The 17,591-nt window shown below is 34.7% G+C and overlaps 1 protein-coding gene across 3 annotated transcripts in view; it reads right to left on the minus strand.

The window, feature by feature from the left end:
• TRDMT1 (tRNA aspartic acid methyltransferase 1) overlaps positions 1-17,591 on the minus strand; it is a 53,920-nt gene that overhangs the window by 4,692 nt on the left and 31,637 nt on the right. For 2 of the 3 annotated variants that reach the window (XM_008056334.2, XM_021711510.1), the window contains exons 3-10: positions 11,505-11,581; positions 8,871-8,942; positions 8,189-8,254; positions 7,344-7,413; positions 5,916-5,999; positions 4,110-4,453; positions 1,956-2,013; positions 789-918 (exon numbers count right to left, since the gene is read on the minus strand). In XM_008056334.2, coding sequence (XP_008054525.1) covers positions 789-918; positions 1,956-2,013; positions 4,110-4,453; positions 5,916-5,999; positions 7,344-7,413; positions 8,189-8,254; positions 8,871-8,942; positions 11,505-11,581 — 901 coding nt within the window. The remainder of the gene's footprint in view (positions 1-788; positions 919-1,955; positions 2,014-4,109; positions 4,454-5,915; positions 6,000-7,343; positions 7,414-8,188; positions 8,255-8,870; positions 8,943-11,504; positions 11,582-17,591) is intronic. The other variant, XM_021711509.1, reaches the window with a different exon arrangement.

Genomic DNA, 17,591 nt, shown 5'->3' on the forward strand with positions numbered 1-17,591 from the left:
CCCCCACCACCCCCCACCCCCGCCCATCAGCCAGGCACTAGGAGCACACCACTGCAGGGCCTAAGAAACTCAGGGCCTCCTTACAGCGGAGAGCAGGGGCCCCAATTTCTCACTCTCCAACAAGGTCTTCACTTTTGTTCTTGAAAGCCCCTGCTGCAGCTCCTCTCATCTTTTGTCAGTTCGGGGTCTGCTCCTGAGTCACCCTTTCTTCTCATCAGGATAGCTCCTTCCTAGACAGCCTCTCTACCTTCCTTTTCTCCACGAAAACCATGTAGAGAAGGATAAGGGCACTAAGCTAATAAGAATGTATCCTGAGAAGAATCCATACAACTATATCCCCATCTTCCCAGTACAATTCAACTGTCTTTTCATTTATTCATTAAAAAAGGCAATCAAGGCATTCTTTTACAAGCCCTGGTGTGGGGTTACTAGGATAGGACCTCTGGAAGAAAGAAAATAAGCCGAAAAAGGGAAACCATTAACAACCATCCGCAGAAAGGGCTGAGAAATTAATTGCCGATGACCCCTCGGTCCATGCAGACCACTCCCACTCTGGTCCACGAGTGGAGTTAAGCAAAGGGAGAATTGAGTCAGAAGGCAAAGGACTGAAGCAGCTATGAAGGAAGGAGGGCGGGAAGATGCAAAAAATCAGCATGATCCAGAGAGGAAGGAGGTTTTTTGACCCATCTCACTGGCCAGGGTTTATTCATAAAACATACACACAAATCCCTAATAAATTTTGGCAGCTGTAGTAAATGAAGGTTGAGGTCTGCATGTATTCCACATACCAAACTCTGGAGGAAATCCCAGGAGATTTGCTATTTCTTTAGGAGTGAAATATCGCAGTTTAAGCATTAACAACTTTGTTATCTTTTCTTCTTGTGACAAATTGTTAAGAGATTTGTAGATGTTCTCAATCTGTAAGAAAACGTTCAAGAAAAATGGGGAAAAAACAGCACAACTAAAGTGGTTAAGCTCTTCTATTGTGAGACAGTTTAAAAGTAATGAACCCACAGTCTGCTGCCATGCAAGGGAGCGAAATGCATAGGGCAAAACGACTCTGTGTAGTTCACTAAATAATTGGATCAGTAATAGCAACATAAACTTTGAGAAAGAAAAACGTTAATATTGAGAAGATCAGGATACTTTTCAATGTATCTGTTGTTTTTGATTCCTTAACATTACATCAACAGAATATAAACAATAAATGACAACATAACATGAAAAAAATATAGTGAAAGATACAAAAAAAAAGCTTGGCCAACCAAATAAATCAAATTTACAATGCTAACGAGATCAGCAAAACACTTATTGTTTAGAATCCATTTCATCAAATTAAGATACTTTCTTAAAATTATAAAATATTTTATGTATGATTTCTCAAATCCAGATGTCCATTTGCCTATGTTAGAATGCTTACCATAAATTAATTTTATCAAGTTTGAGATAATGTGATCTCACTTTAAAATTATTCAAAAATAGATGAGACTTGCTCTATATCAGGCTTGTATTCAACCACGATACCATGAAAAGTTAATGACTTAAGTATTAATAATAAAGTGCATTGCAAGAACAGATTTTTTTTTTCCCATAAAAGGAAGCTTTATAGTATGTGCTGCAAAGGAAGGCTCTAATATTAAGATGTTTGTTAAAATTTTAGAGAACATGCGTTATTGCAGTAATTTCAATGTACTATTTCAGGAATAAATAAGAAAAGCAGAGGTAAAAATAAAAAAGGGAAAATAAACACATACAACCATCTTTTTGCATAACTCATGTATAGCAATGAGAAAGTAAACATCTATTCTATAGTAAATAAATATATATATGAATAGATAACATATAATTCTACCCTGATGAACATGTAAGCTTATTTTAACATTTTCAAATTAAGTATTAAACATAATTTTATTTAAAAGTTTTCAAATATTTTCCTTTTAAAACATTCACAATACCTGCACATCCTCTGCAGTCTGTAACACAGATCCTGTCCCTTCTATGTAGCTTCCGTAGCTGAAAAATTAACACGAACATTATGAAGCACCTAATGCCTTTGTTAAGGCTGAATTTCTTAAACATTTCTTGAATGAATTAATCTATGTAGTTATATCCTAGACGATCTTTAATGTTATCACAAAAATATGCTTTGTAATTAAAAATCACTAAATAAAAGACATAAGATAATTCTATTTAAACTTCTCAGAAACTAAACACGGCATAGTTTCTTTTAGTTGTATAAACATCACTGAATTATATACCACTGTCATCTCTTTATAGTAATTTCTTTGCATTAATTGCCATTTCTTTAGTTAATCTGGAAAGCATGCACTTTCTATTTAAATGCTATTCAATATTGACATCCCTGCCACATAAACCAAATGTAGTTGTATAGCTGAAAAGAAATTGCTGCTATTTTTTAAAATCCCTGACCTGTTATTTCTTCTCAGGAACCCCAAAGCCTGCTCTCTGGCACTATGTCAAATGTGGTGCCACTGAGCCTGTGTCTGCTTTCATTGAATGCGGTATGTTTTTACTATCATTTTTGATCAGCAATCAGACCATTATATTAAAAATTGTACAGAAAACACAAAATACTTCAGAAATGCAAGATATTAGTAACATTTCTTTCTCCAAGTTCATTGCCAAGGGGGCTGTTCAACAAATGTATTCTCGTATTATCATTATTTTTTCCCACAGAGAACAATTTAAAACATAAATTAGAAGAAAAAAGTCACAGCAGAAAAAAGTTTTTTCAAATTGTTTTTCATACACATCACATATATAAATGTGTGCATGTGTATATATATTACCTACATTAAAACAAGCTTTTATAATAAGGCTTTTAAAAATACTATCTTTATGAGTACAAAAGAATTTCAAGGTTGTTTTTTATTACAAAATTGATAAGTCTTGTTTTATGAGAGTCCTAAACAGAACCTATTGCACTTGGTAATAGACAACAGCTAAATAAAGTCTTTTAAGGTAATGGAAAGCAATAAACCCTTTCCCCTGAAGTACAAGGCCGGGGTATGATAAAATCAGAATGAGTCTGGGATGATTACATCAGGGGCACAGTATCTTGTCCAAGATAGCCAGCCAGGAGGTAAGAAGAGAAAGCTTGAATTGTCAAGTCATAAACTACCTATGAAATGAGGTAAAGTAGCACTCATAAAGCAGAGATAGGTATCTTTGGCAAATTTTTTCTAAAAAAGTCTAATTTCCCCCTTCTTTCTAGGTGTAAAAAAATGTTTGAGAACTGTATTAAGCATTCTAGAAATAACCAAGCTCCCTAAATGTTCATCAGTAGATAACCAGTAAAATAAATTATGATATACCTATACCATGAAAACAGAAAAGTTCTTTATTTACCAATATGTGATAATATCCAATTTATATTGTGCAGTAAAAAAGGGCATAAAAAATATATATAGTATGCTGCCATATGTTGCCATTTACTTATAAAGAGGGATAAAAAAACACATATTCATGTAAATACACTCACACACAATACCTCTGGAAGAGTATACAGTAAACTGTTATAATTGGTTACTTGTAGAGAGGAAAATTAAATGGCCAAGAGACAGAGTGGAAGGTAGTCTTTTTTTTTTAATTTTGAACCATGTAAATATATTACTTATTAAAAAAACTGAATAAGAATTTTAAAATTGCCCTAATGCACTTCAGATGATCAATTTTATTTTTTAGATAAAGTTTAATTTCTTCTTATACATTGATCATAAAGTGGACATAATTTTTTGAGATTTGATGTGCCATAGAAACAAAAGTTCCAAAAAAAGAAAGAATAATTAACCATCTACAGAAACCACGTTTCCACTACGGGTATTCAAGCTCCTATGAAGGTCACCAAACAAATGACATTGTCTTTTATGAGCACTTTTGTGGGTAGTGAACATAATGTTCTGCCAAAAGAAATTTTCACTCGTGCTCTATTGGAACATGAAGCAGGCAATTAAGGGGAAAAAAAAAAAAAATCACCCCAGCACAAACATCTTATAAAATGTTCCTTGTTTTGAGAAGAACTAAAAGAAAGAATACCTATAAAAACCTGGTTATTTTGTATATAGCATGACTAGCTCTTTAAAACCTACCCTTTGGTAAAGCATATGGACCTCCTGCAGGTGGGCTTAACAATGTCTAATAAAAGAGCATATCGCAGCAATGACTTTGGTGGTAAAGAGTATTGATTCAGGTCAATGTCATCTTCAAGAAAACCTTTCAGCATTTGCACGGAGAGATCACTGTCCTGTTGATCTTTCCTTGCAATTTCTTCTGCAGTTTCACGTTTAAAAAGAATGGCATCTTTTCCAGAACACTCTGTGCTGCTATCAAAGCAAATATTTGGTTCAGTCTTCTTTTCCTCAATTTTATTTTCTGCATCTACTGCATATTTTTGTGGGTATTCACTCTCAATTTTGGGGAACTCCATCAGAACCTGACATTAAGTAAAAATACATAAATTGTCAAAAGCTTTATTAAAAATTTTAAAAATAATAACATCCAGTCAATATTATACAAAACCTCATTAGTCTTTATAGGGTTGCCGCTAAAAGACATAAATTGTGATTTACTTTTATTTGTACAAGTTACTACAAGTCATTAATCAAATAGTTACAGTGTCATCAGGCTACAAATTATTTCATGGATTACTGCTTTTTGTATTTATTAATGGGAAGTACATTGAATATAGATTGGGCATCATATTTGGATATTTGTAAAAAAAAGCTTAGAAAGCAACATTAACATTTCTTTTTTTTAAAATAAAGATGTGGAGTACAATTCAGGGTTAGGTATACAAACGTCGATTATGTAGGTATCCTTGTTGGTGAGGTATGCCCCTCTCTCCCCTAGCAGTTTCCCTCAGCTGCCAAACCTACTGCCCCTCCCCTAACAGTTTCCCACTACTGCTAATTGCTTTCTTACAGTATTATAATTGCTCAAGGTAACATCAATATTTCTAAAATATGTGTTTTGGACCAAAATTTTCCACACTCCTTCATTAAGTCAAAAAAACTGGAACATACCTATGATCTAAAGGAAAACTAGTAATTAAAAAAAGAAAAGTGCTTTTCACAGTGAAAGGTTATTTCTACTCATGAGTTCCATGGGAAAAACTTGTTTCTGCAAAATACATAACCATGCATAGAGTCCTATTTTGTAAAAGAAAAATCATTCCAGGCATGATGATCTTTGAAGTCAATGTATAAAGTTAATGTACTTTATACGTTTTTGAAATTACCCACTATGGAAAGTGATATATATTAGTATTACATTACAGGAGATTCAACACTAGTGATCCTCTATTATTGCAAATGACTTTTGAGTTTTTATCTATGACAGTTATGGAGAGCTTCTATGAACTGCTGCAACTCAGTTATCCACCCTCATTTTTTACTGAAGCGTGTAAAATTCCTCACATAATTAAAGATTCTGCTATCGGAGCAATAAAACATTTTATTTTAGCTTTTATTAATCATTACTATATTTTAATCAATTAAGCCAAATGGCATTGGCTTTAAAGAAAATGCAACCCATGTGTTAAAATACTCAAGCCATTTTATCAAAAGTCTCTGATAGCTCCTATTGTGGAGGGAAAAAGATACAAAATAGTGAAAGTTTAGAAGAAAAAGTATGGGGGCAAGAATAGCTGCACCAATGATAAGTTTTTTACATTTAACTTTTTGTTTTCTAATGAAGAAAGAAATTTGTTTTTTGTTTTTGTTTTATTTAAACTAATAAAGTGGCATCGGCATGGAACCTAGGGTATAGTCTACATTTAGACTCTATAGGGCACATATAAACCTACACACAGTAGTTCTTGAAAATAAATTAGCAGACTGATATATATTTGCAGTAAATAAGTCATATGAAAATAATAGTGACACCAATAAGAATACCTGGCCAGGGGCTTGAAAAGGAAATGGCTCTAACTGAAGTTTCGCAATAAGGAAATACCGTAGCCTTGAATTTGGAATGCCAAGCTACAAATAAAGCAGAGCAGTTAGTTACCTTAGAAAATTAAAGTGGTCTATACTAATTTTAGAAACTAGTAAAAGAAAAAATCACATAGGTAATATATTTAGCTTCTGCCAGAGCAAATTCTGTTACTGATTTGTGGAAGATTATTTGTAGCAAATTCTAAACCCCTTCAGCAGATGCTCTGTGCCTTTACTTGAATAAGGTAAACGCTGCACTTAATGAATATGTCAATGAGTCACTTTCATTTTATATTTCCCAGGTAAGAAGTAATATAGATATTTTCACATTCATTATTAATAATATACTAATAACAAAAAAATGAATTCAAACATTGCTATTAAGCCAGACACAGTGGCTCACGCCTGCACATCCAGCATTTGGGAGGACAAGGCCTCAGGACCACTTGTGTCCAGGAGATAGAGCCCAGTCTGTGCAACAAAATGAGACCATGTCTCTACAAAAAAAATTTAAAAATCAGCCAGGTCTGGTGACACATGCCTGTAGTCCCAGTTACTTGAGAGGCTGAGGCAGAAGGATTGCCTGAGCCCAGAGGGTTGAGATCCGTGATTTTGCTACCGCACCCCAGACTGGATGACAGAGTGAACACCTGACTCAAAACAAAACAAAACAAAACAAAACTGTTCTTGGCTATTATTACCTCATTTTACTTTAAAAGGAGGATTTTCTATATTTTGAACTTAAAAGGCAACAAATATGAAATAAACTTAAAGAGATCAAATCTATTGCCATATTTCACAGCTTGCATATTTAATTTTTGAAACCAATTTTCTTTTCACTTCTGAGCAAAGAACTATATAATATAACTAAAGATGACAAACTAACAAAAAGAATTACAAAAAAGACGTGAAATTTCCACATGCGAAATCAAAATCTGTTCAATAACTTATCATGATAAATTACTTCCATTTTTTACACATGAAATGCAAGCAGTGTTTGCAATTTAATGTTCTGTCCCTAAAACAGTAATTAGAAAATTATAATATGTTCATTTTGTTTTCTATTTTATATTATTTTGAAGCATTAATAAATTAAAACATACTAAGTTTAGAAATGTACTTCACGTTTTCAGAATATGCTATCCTTTATTCTGCAAAAAAAGTATATTACTTATGAGTTTCAAAATATATAGCTTTTTCATAAAATATGTATAAGTAAATCTATATGCATGTACTACATTCTTTAAAAAGTAAGACCCATATCTGAACTAATTTCAGGATTTGCCTATATTATCCAAAATAGAGTCATTTGGTTTATCAAACCACATTTCCTTTGGGATAAAAGCTTTTAAATTATAACATATAAAGGTTTATAATTGTGGTACCTACAGAGATTGGAGATAAAAGAAACTCTTGGTACTGAAAGCCACAATTTTCTATTGTTTGTATCAATAGGTCTCTGAAAAGAAAACAAAATCAAAGGAAAAAAAAAGCTTTCACTCTTTACGTGGAAACAGGATTCTTAATCAAATACGGCACACAAAATTTCATCTTAAGTGAACACCGTAACTCTACTCAAGTTGTTTAGACAGACAAAGACCCTAAGTCTTTACTAAGTCCAATACCTGAGAAATCACATTTAATAAAAGAGATATAGATAGTTCTTTATTACTAATAAATAAAACTGCCAGATAAATTGCCCTCACTGATGAAAACTCTAATCTACTGATGATAACTTTTCCATGGGTACTAGAATTATATCTCTGAGGTAGCAAATCAGATGGGAGCACTGTTATAGACAGCAGCTGAGTCAAGGACTCAGCTGATGCTTTCTTTCACCTGAACCATCCCTGACTTAGGGCTTTTTCTTGCATCTAACTGTAGGGCTAAAATGCCTGTCAACAGGACCACCTCTTACTGAAAACATTTGTACTTTGGAAAAAATATGCAGCAATAAAAATGATTAAAATTAAGAAATACCATTCTCACTAAAATGAGTGCTCATTCTGGAGATATTCAAACTTATCAAAATGGGAAAGAATCAATTTTTTAAAAGTTTGTAATACTTTATATTATTAGTTAGTCAAAATCAATACTAATAAATAAAATACATAACAAATATAAAATGTCAGAATGTATGTGTTTATTTTTAAGAAGTTTATTGCACAACAGTACCTACTATAAAACAGACCAAGTCTAAGATGTATGCAAGACAAATATATATATTTTTTTACCTTGTAGAAGACACTTCGAAACCTTTAACATTTTCTAAAAGAATATACTTTGGTAATTTTTGTAATCTAAAAAAGTAAAAACAAATAGAATCCTAAGTATCTCAATGCTAAAAAGTAAAAACAAAAAAACCCTATTACTTGTGAGAAATATGAGAAAAGTACTTTTTTGAACTCTTTTTATAAAATAATTTTATAAGGAGGAGATGACTCATATTTTATTAGTTTTTCCCCATAAACTTGGCACAAATAAAGTTAACATGGGAAATGTTAAATTTCGTTGACGTCTGGCTCCAAACATGGGTTTACATAGGGCTGCTGCTGCACTGCACAACTCAAGGGCTACTCTTCACATAGAAGGGTGCCTTGAGGGTTAGCACAGGCCTCCAGGCCAGCAGTAGTAGCATTCATGAACATCAGCATCATCTGCATTACTACTATGCACAGCGGCAATAGAATTTTGCTATCAGGTGGTAATTCCTTGGCACTCACTGTGCCGGCAAGCATGCAATCATGAAGCATTTGCAGTTATTCTACAAGTCGTGGCAAAAGAAGATACATGACATGCACAATATCTGAAGAGAGCATGTCCAAACTGCTAATCTCTATAAAATGACAAACAGCATATTCTTCCAGACTCCATTTTGAATTTAAGGTAAGCTTGTATGGAAACCCGAGTTTTTACCTTGGAAGGACATCTAGAATATATAAGAAGCTATTTGTTCTTGGATCAGTCACATCACCCTGTAGGCCAATTCTAAAGGAATAAAAAAGCCAAAAGTACATCTTACATAAAGATATTAAATCACTTTTTAAAAGTCAAAACTGAGCAAAAAGATAAGGCATTCTCACAAAAAAATATAATCTTTGTTGCTATAAAGAACAAAATGCATTTATTCATTTAATTAAAAAGAAAAAAAGCCCTGAATATCTAATAAACACACTGAACATTTATTTTTTACAAAACAATATGTCAAATGACTTATATGAAGCAAAGAAGAACAAGAATTCAATAAGGAATAAACCCGATTGCCCTCTTAAAATCAATTTATTTAGGAAAAATATACACACAGCATTGGCTAACAATACTTTTGCTCTGCCCCAGGTGACAGAAGAGTTCAGAAGAATGAGCTGGTTGGTTAAAGTAGCAACCTGGAGATGAAGCACTGGTAGGTCTGATCACCAGGTCAAAACAGTAGGCAAGACTATGGCAATCTTATCCAATGAAAATGGGAGCGACTTAAGTTGAAGGCTTGATTCTATAAGCAGAAGCTGCAACATGGTTAGATTAATAAGGGTCACGACAAGTCATGTAAACAGGCAGTATAGGGGCTAGCAGTTAGGTTTTACAAGTAAGATTTTCAATATGATCAAGGATCAAGCAGAAAGGAAGATCTGGATTCATACTATTTATCAGCTTCACAGTCTTAAATAAATTACTTGGCATCAACTATCAGTTTTCTCATACCTGACAGCAAAGTCAAAATCATCAGGGTAGAGGCTCACCAAGGGGATTTGACTGGACTTGAGCAGATGCCTCAACATCTTCTTATTCTTTCCTTCTTATTCTGTCCCTTTCTTCTCAAAGTTTCAAATGATAACCACAGAATCAGTTATTGCTGCCATTAGCAGCTGGACTAACCTAACACTGGTATGGTGGTAGTAAGGAAAGTGACTGGGGGGCCCAGTCATATCCAAGACTTCCCAGCGCTGGGGCTGCCTTCCGTCCTACACGTCCTCCTGGTACTTCACGGGTCACATGCATATGCTTAGAGCCTTTTTTATGGAATGCCTCTGCCTGCTCTAACAAACCCCTTACCTGCTTTCAGACGCACCTCAGACAAACCTCTGAAAGGATCCCTCACTCCTGGTATGCAGCGAACCATCTTCTCTGTGCACTTGTGTCACATTTCAGCATTCTTTTATTATATAGCTTATGTCATATTGTAAGATAATTATTTATCAGTCATTCCCATTAGATTATAAGCTCCCTAAGGTCAGGAACTACAGCATCAAAAACAGTCTGGCATATAGGTGAACAATACATTTGGGGGGAATTAGTTTCTTAGAGAACTGTTTAAATAAATCAGAGCCTAGATAGAAATTTAGCATGAAGCTATTCACTTGAATGAGAATGTTTATTACATATGATATTCTACTTAAGATCATATATAATAAAAAAGTAATATATAAAATGATTGATAAATACTGGCTCTGACATTCTCTAATTGCATTGCCTTAGAAAAGTTACTTAATCTTCCTATGCCTTATTTTCTCACCTGTGATAAAATAATTATAACAGCAATGTCTATCCCTTATCTTTATTAAATTCAACGGTATACTCCATATAAAACATTTAAAGAATTACTACTACCATTATTATTATTTAAAATAATTAAGGTACTATTATTTAAAATATCTAAATGAAGATAAAGTAGACAAGATTTCATTTTTTTCTTTTTTTTGAGTTGGAGTCTCACTCTGTCACCCAGACTGCTCCCGGCCACTGCAGCCTCGAACTGCTGGGCTCCGGCAATCCTTCTGCCTCAGCCTTCCAAGTAGCTGGAATTACTGGCATGTGCTACCACGCCCGGCTGATTTTTTGATTTATTGTAGAGATGAGGTCTTGCTGCCCAGGAGGGTCTCAAACCCGTGGGCTTAGGCAATCCACTCACCTCAGCCTCCCAAAGGCGCAGGATTACAGGCTGAGCCACCGAGCCCGGCTGACAAGATTTCATTTAAGATACAGTGTCTGAAACACACAGCCAAATATATATATATATATATATATATATATATAATTTTTTTTAATGAAGACACTGCAATGTGGCTACAAAAAGTCAGAGCTATTAAATACACATAAGAGTTTTAAGAAATGTAAAATTCACATATGCATGCTTGATTAGCTTTTACAATCTACAGTTAAGTAATTTACAATGTGAATATTTATTAAGGAAATCTACTTTGATTAATTAGTATTAGAAAGATATTCATGAATACTCATTAACTAAATTAAGGTAATTTGGGTCAGAAATGAATACTGTATCTTAGGTAGGTATAAAAGCGGTCTCTTATAGTTTTGCATATCTACTTTTGACCAAATTATTTTGCTCATCTGATAGTAACTGCTATTTTCTTTACTATTAATGCTGAATTATAAATGTGAGTAGATGAAAAATTATTTATGAAAAATTTCAAAAGCAATGAAAATGCAGCTTATGAACTTCAAAGGGTCCAAGCTTCAAACTTTGGTATGATTTGATTTAATGAGTCTTTCAAAAGTATTCTTTCTCAACAGAGAAATATTTATGATACATACCTCGTGAATGGCTGGCATGGAGGGCTCATTAAAATCATATCGAAAGATAATCTGTCAAACTCTTCTAGCGTAATGCCCTAAGGAATGAACATTTGGGGGGGGGGAGAATATAAAAACATGGATAGAATGGAGAAGAAAAATACTAACTATAAGTAAATATATCAGAAATTATAACAGTTCATATAACACAATACATTTCAAATCAACCTCAGTTAAACCAACTTCCCAAAGCAATCTTGTGAAGGAGGATAGTAAACTGAAGCTATAAAAATGTAAATGACTTCTTCAGGGTCTCAGCACTTTGAATAGCAGAGCTGGAACGTTAGTTTCCTAGATCCTAAGTATTTCTTGCCTGCCTCTATCATGCCTCAAGTGTAACATTGCTCTGTTTTCTGAAGTCAAAGATGGAGGTTTTTATTTTATAATTAATGATTTTTCAGCTTAGGGTCTAGGAAATGTTTAAACATTCACTTATTGATAGTGTTTTTACAACTCTTTTCCATGTGTGTCTGTTAATATCACCAAACAGAAAAAGACCATGTTCAGGGATCCAAAATTAGTTATTTTTTAGATTTTTTATTTTAAAGATGTGGGGTACAATTCAGGGTTAGGTATACAAAGGTTGATTATGCAAGTACCCTTGTTAATGAGGTGTGCCCCTCCCTCCCCTGGCAGTTTCCCTCTACTGCCAGTCCCACCCCCTCTCCCCTGGCAGCTCCCCATTACTGCAAACCCCTTTCTTACAGTGTTACGCAAATTGTTCAAGGTCCACCTATGAGTGAGAACATATGGTACTCTGTTCTTTGTTTCTGTGATAGATCACTGAGTATGATAAACTCTAAATTCATCCAAGTTGCTGTGAAGTCCATATGTTTGTCCTTCTTTATGGCTGCATAATATTCCATTGTGCATATGTACCACATTTTAAAAATCCAGTCCAGCTTTGATGGGCAGCATGGTTGGTTCCATGTTTTTGCTATTTTTCCACAATTATTTTATTGTTTTGCAGTTGTATGAAAAGCACTTCAAAAGGTTGTAGACAAGATTAATCAAAATGATCCCTAATTGGCTAAGTAATTTAAAAATGTGTTATTTCCCTCTTTTTTTATATACCAAAAGTTAAGCATAGAGAAGCACAAGTTACGGGTTTGCCAACTCTCATTAAGCATTATTAGGGCACATCCTTAGCCAGAAATTTAGAGATCAGCCCAGAATCACAGCTTTTCGAATTATAACCTACTTCTAAGACATTCAAGTACAGGAATAAAGCAGGAAAGATTTTTTTACTCTGAGTTCTGTAAAGACTGAGTTAACCTGGAAACATGTCAATTGTCTCCATTGTATTAAAAATTTGAACATACATGTCTGTCAGCTTTTCCTTTTCCTTTTCTTCTTTTTGAGTCTGAGTCTCATTTTGTTGCCTTGGCTGGAGTACAAGTGGCACGTTGACAGCTACTACAGCCTCCAGTGATCCTTTTGCCTCAGCCTTCCAAGTAGCTAGAGCTACAAGCCTGTGCCACCATGACTGGCTAATTTTTTTTTCTTTTTTTTTTTCTAACTGTAGAGACAAGGTCTTGCCAAATTGCTGAACTCCTGAACGCAGGTAATCCTCTCACTTCCACCTCCCAAAGTGCTGGGATTACAAGTGTGAGCTACCACGGCCAGCCTATCTGTCAACTTTTGATCACAGAATTTAAAGCACTTAAAATGAAATAAAAATTAAATATTGAAAATTTCCTAAAACACTTCTGGAATCCTTGGTTGTAAGGAAAACAATTTGAAAATCATACACTGAGAATTCTGCCAAAAAAACACAGGGCAGGGTATTAGACAACACTTCATATTCAAGTTAAATAGCCTGTCTGTGCAGGGTCAATATAATAAGCAACTGGATATGGATTGATTACAACTAAACTGCTAAAACTAAAGTAAAAACAAAACAACAATCTTTTATAGGGATGATACCTGGAGGATGTCTAGAATCTAAAGAAAGTAAACAGACTCTCTAATATAGCTAGACACTAAGAAATTACAATTTTAAAGGACTCTTGAAAATAGTGATCTTTAAAAATAGTACAGCTCAAATGATGAGGCAGTTATGCAAAAAGTCATCACTAAATTTAACTACTAACAACTTTTTTCAACCTGGTATTCTAGATCAATGAATATGTAGTTGGATTCGAGAAAGTAATCATGGGCAAAGAGACATGTTATCTTTAATAATTTGGTATTTTAAAGCTAATGGAAACGCACTTGTTTTCCATTACATGACCAGACAAATTAACTGACACATGTTTGCTTTCAGACAATATTAGTTCAAGTCAGTGTGGTAACACTGTTTTTCCCAGGTTGACCAGCAGTTGTATTTATGCATCTGCCTGCCTTATGGCTTTTTTTCTTAGAAAGTTTACTGGCTATCCTTATACTTTTCATTTAAAGTTTCGGAAAAAGTTGATAGACTAGAAAACAACTACTCTATTTTATTAAATTTATTGTTAAAGAGAACTAACATTTTAATAATATTCCACCACCTTATCTAAGACCACAGTACACTTTCTACCACTTTTTAAGTCTCTTTTTCTCCCATGTAAGTTAAACAGATTTCTTATTAAGTTTATTTTTAGGTGTTTATAAATTTGTGCTGTTACTAAAAATAGGAACTTTCTTCTATTACATTTTCCAGCAGGTTTTGGTTTGTATACAGAAAGCTATTTTTGTAACCAGCATGAATGCATTAATTATTCCTTAAGCCGGGCTCGGTGGTTCAGCCTGTAATCCTGCGCTTTGGGAGGCTGAGGTGAGCGGATTGCCTGAGCCCGTGGGTTCGAGACCTGCCTGGGCAACTTGGTGAGACCTCATCTCTACAATAAATTAAAAATTAGCCGGGTGTGGTAGCATGCGCCTGTAGTTCCAGCTACTTGGAAGGCTGAGGCAGAAGGATCGCTGGAGTCCAGCAGGTCGAGGCTGCGGTGGCCGGGAACGGCCACTGCACTCCAGTCTGGGTGACAGAGTGAGGCTCCAGCTAAAAAAAAAAAATTATTACTTAAGCTATTTTTAGTTAACTCATTTGTTTTCCATGCAATCATGATTTTGAATCCTCCTTTCTATTTCTCTCATGTGAGTACATTACCTAAAAAGTCTACAACAATACTATGCAATAGTGCTAATGGTAAACATCTTTGTCTTATTCGTTATTTTAGTGAGAGTGCTTTTAAAGTTTTAGTATTTAGCAAGTGACTGGATCTGGAGATACATGTGTTTGTATGTGTGTAGGTGTGCCCAAACATACATTAAATTATATATAAACATTAAATGTAAATTAAATATAAACATTAAATACAAACACATATTCTCTCTACCTACACCCCCCCACACACACATATATAGCTCTCCAAAAGTCAGTATAAACCCAGTTAAGTGACATAATACACCTTAAGGTAGGAGTCATTTTTTTTCTGGAGTTTATCAGATGTTTTCTGACATATAGTTTTGCTCTTTCCAATATTAACATGTTGAAAAATATTAGTAGAATTCCTAAAACCTACTTTTGCATTCCTGAAACAAAACCAGTTTTGGTCATTCTATATATTTCTTATATATCCTAGTAGGAATTCAGTAAAAATTTTAGTGGATACTTCCTACCATTTCCTGCCCTATGAACTCTGATGTTATTTTACGCATCTACAGTCATGAAAATCACACTTTTCTTGAGGATTTATAAAAGTAATTTTCTATGTCTCTTAAATGTTTTTTGCCTTAAAATCCCTCCTATCTAATATCAATTTTAAAACTCCTGTTATTCTTTATTGGGATTTGGCTGGTATTTCTATATCGACTTTTTTGGCTCAATGTTGTCCATTAAACAATTCATAAATTAATTCACCAATATTTCACAGTACTTATTATATGTCAGGCATTGTGCTAGGTCTAGGAATACAACAATGAACAAACCAGATGAAATTTCTGTTCACGTGAAGTTTACATATAGTTATATACTAGTGACTGGCAATTTTCCGTTTGCTAGCTCAATAACTTACTGATTTTAGTTTTATTGGTTATCTTTACAACTGAGTCCTGCTTTTGGTTAGAAGGCCCGACCACAGGCAATTACCAAGGCTTTCCCTGGCAGGCCTCATGGGGCAAGCCGCCCTCCCACAGCGCACAGCTGGTGCATGGCAGTCTCTGAAGGGTGTTGCAGTCAAGGTCTCAGGCCCCCAGGCCAGCCTCCTGGTTCGCTTGCATTCCCAGTCCCAGAGCTCTTATTCCTAAGTCTCTTCATCTGAGGCCCTTGAGTAGATGGCTCCTTCTGCGGGGAAGAGGAGGAAGAGGAAACCTTGAAGATAGTTTCCCCAATGTGACTCAGTAACTAACACTTTTCCACTCCCAGCCCTCCCCCGTTACCTTTCCCTTAATGCTAGGGGCTCCCTAAACAGCAAGAGGCTCCCACTTCTGCACTGATCCATGGGGAACTGGAGCAAGACGCACAGTGGCGTGTTCTCTGGTTTTAGACTCTTGCTACACCATCACAGTGAGTGAATGACAGCTTATTAATTCTTTCAGTTGGGGCTTTTTGCTTTAATCAGCTACTTTGATCCCTGACAGCTCAGCTCTCCCTTTCCCAGCTTTGCTGAGCCCTTGACAATAACATTAAATAATGTCCTAAAAAATGGATAGCTTCATTTATCTGCTATAGACATATTTGTTGAGTCGCACTTCCCCTTCCCACTCCAATTCCATTATTATTTCTACACTGCAAAGCTTTACAACATTTTCACCTATTTTCTCACCATAATTTATTTTTTAACATGGCAGCTTCATTCCTGGGATTTCTACTTTGATTCATTTTTTACTTGGCTAGATTAAGGGATGGAGTCATCTTTTCCAGAAGGGCTCGTGGATGCTGTAAGTCCATAAGCTGTTGCAGGCTTCATTTCAGGAAATTTTAAAATCGATTTCTTATTTTTTGTTCCATTTGATCCATTCTCTTTGCAGAAACACAAATGATATTTATCACAAATCACTTTGTCGTCAGTAGCTATCACTTATTCTGCACCATTCCGACCCGTATTCCCTTCCCTTTTGTTTTGCTTTATTTTTCTCAAGCTCCATCCTTCATGACCCTATCTACAGCACTGTCCATTTGACTTTTTGTTCCTCTGACATGACTTTCATGTCTATAATGGTTTCATTTTTCTCCTGTTTTTTTCCTAGACCTCTGATACTTTTTAAGTCTTATTGTCTTATCATTGCTTTTGAGCTGTAAAATATAGTTATTTGAGTTCTTGTTTTAAAAATACCATGTTTTATTTAATTCTTGAAGTTGATAGGGATGTTTAAAATTTTCTTCTGCTTCTTTACATCATTTCTATTTTTGCATTTCTGGCTTTTTTGTTTATGCTTCTTGCCTCCTTTAAAAAATATTAAGTATAGCCTCAAACTGGTTCCTTTCTAATTATTACTCATTTTTTAACAGAGGCCACTTGAGTTCGGGAGTTTGCTAAAAAAAATGAGGTGAAGTAGTGGTAGCTTCCATTCAGGTACTTTGTCACCACACTGGCCAGTAAGAACCTGCTGGGTCCTTTAACTTGGAGAATGCCTCTGTCCTTCATCTATATTCTCAACTCATGGAGATCAGGGCTACAGAGGTTGCAATGAAACTTTCAGCTTAGTGGTTTGGGTTTTCTTAATATCTGTTCTGACTTTAACAGTCACTGACAAATAATTCCTGGGTATATTTTTCTATTCTCCCTTGCCATTTTTTCCTTAATTATTTTGCACAAGCTATGTGGAGGTTTGCATGCAATTCTGCCATCCTCCAATTCTGTTCTGTTTCAACTGCATTTGACACTATTCTTTGCAGTTTTCTGTTTCATTTTAGATTAAGGCTAAATCCTATTTTTATTAATAATAGTTTTCCAACCTTATTTCCCTTCCTTTCTCTTATTTCTATTAGAAAAGGGAATAGAGTTTTGGAACAGAAGTATCTTTATGCAACAATCAATCAGAAGTCCCAAAGAAAACAGTTTATCAGTCCAACTTCTGCACTAAACAGCAAGTTTCTTAAATACAAAGACTATATCTTGGTCA

The sequence above is a fragment of the Carlito syrichta genome, unplaced genomic scaffold (genome assembly GCF_000164805.1).
Source record: "Carlito syrichta isolate Samal-C Ts95f unplaced genomic scaffold, Tarsius_syrichta-2.0.1 Scaffold302327, whole genome shotgun sequence".
Lineage (NCBI taxonomy): Eukaryota > Metazoa > Chordata > Mammalia > Primates > Tarsiidae > Carlito > Carlito syrichta.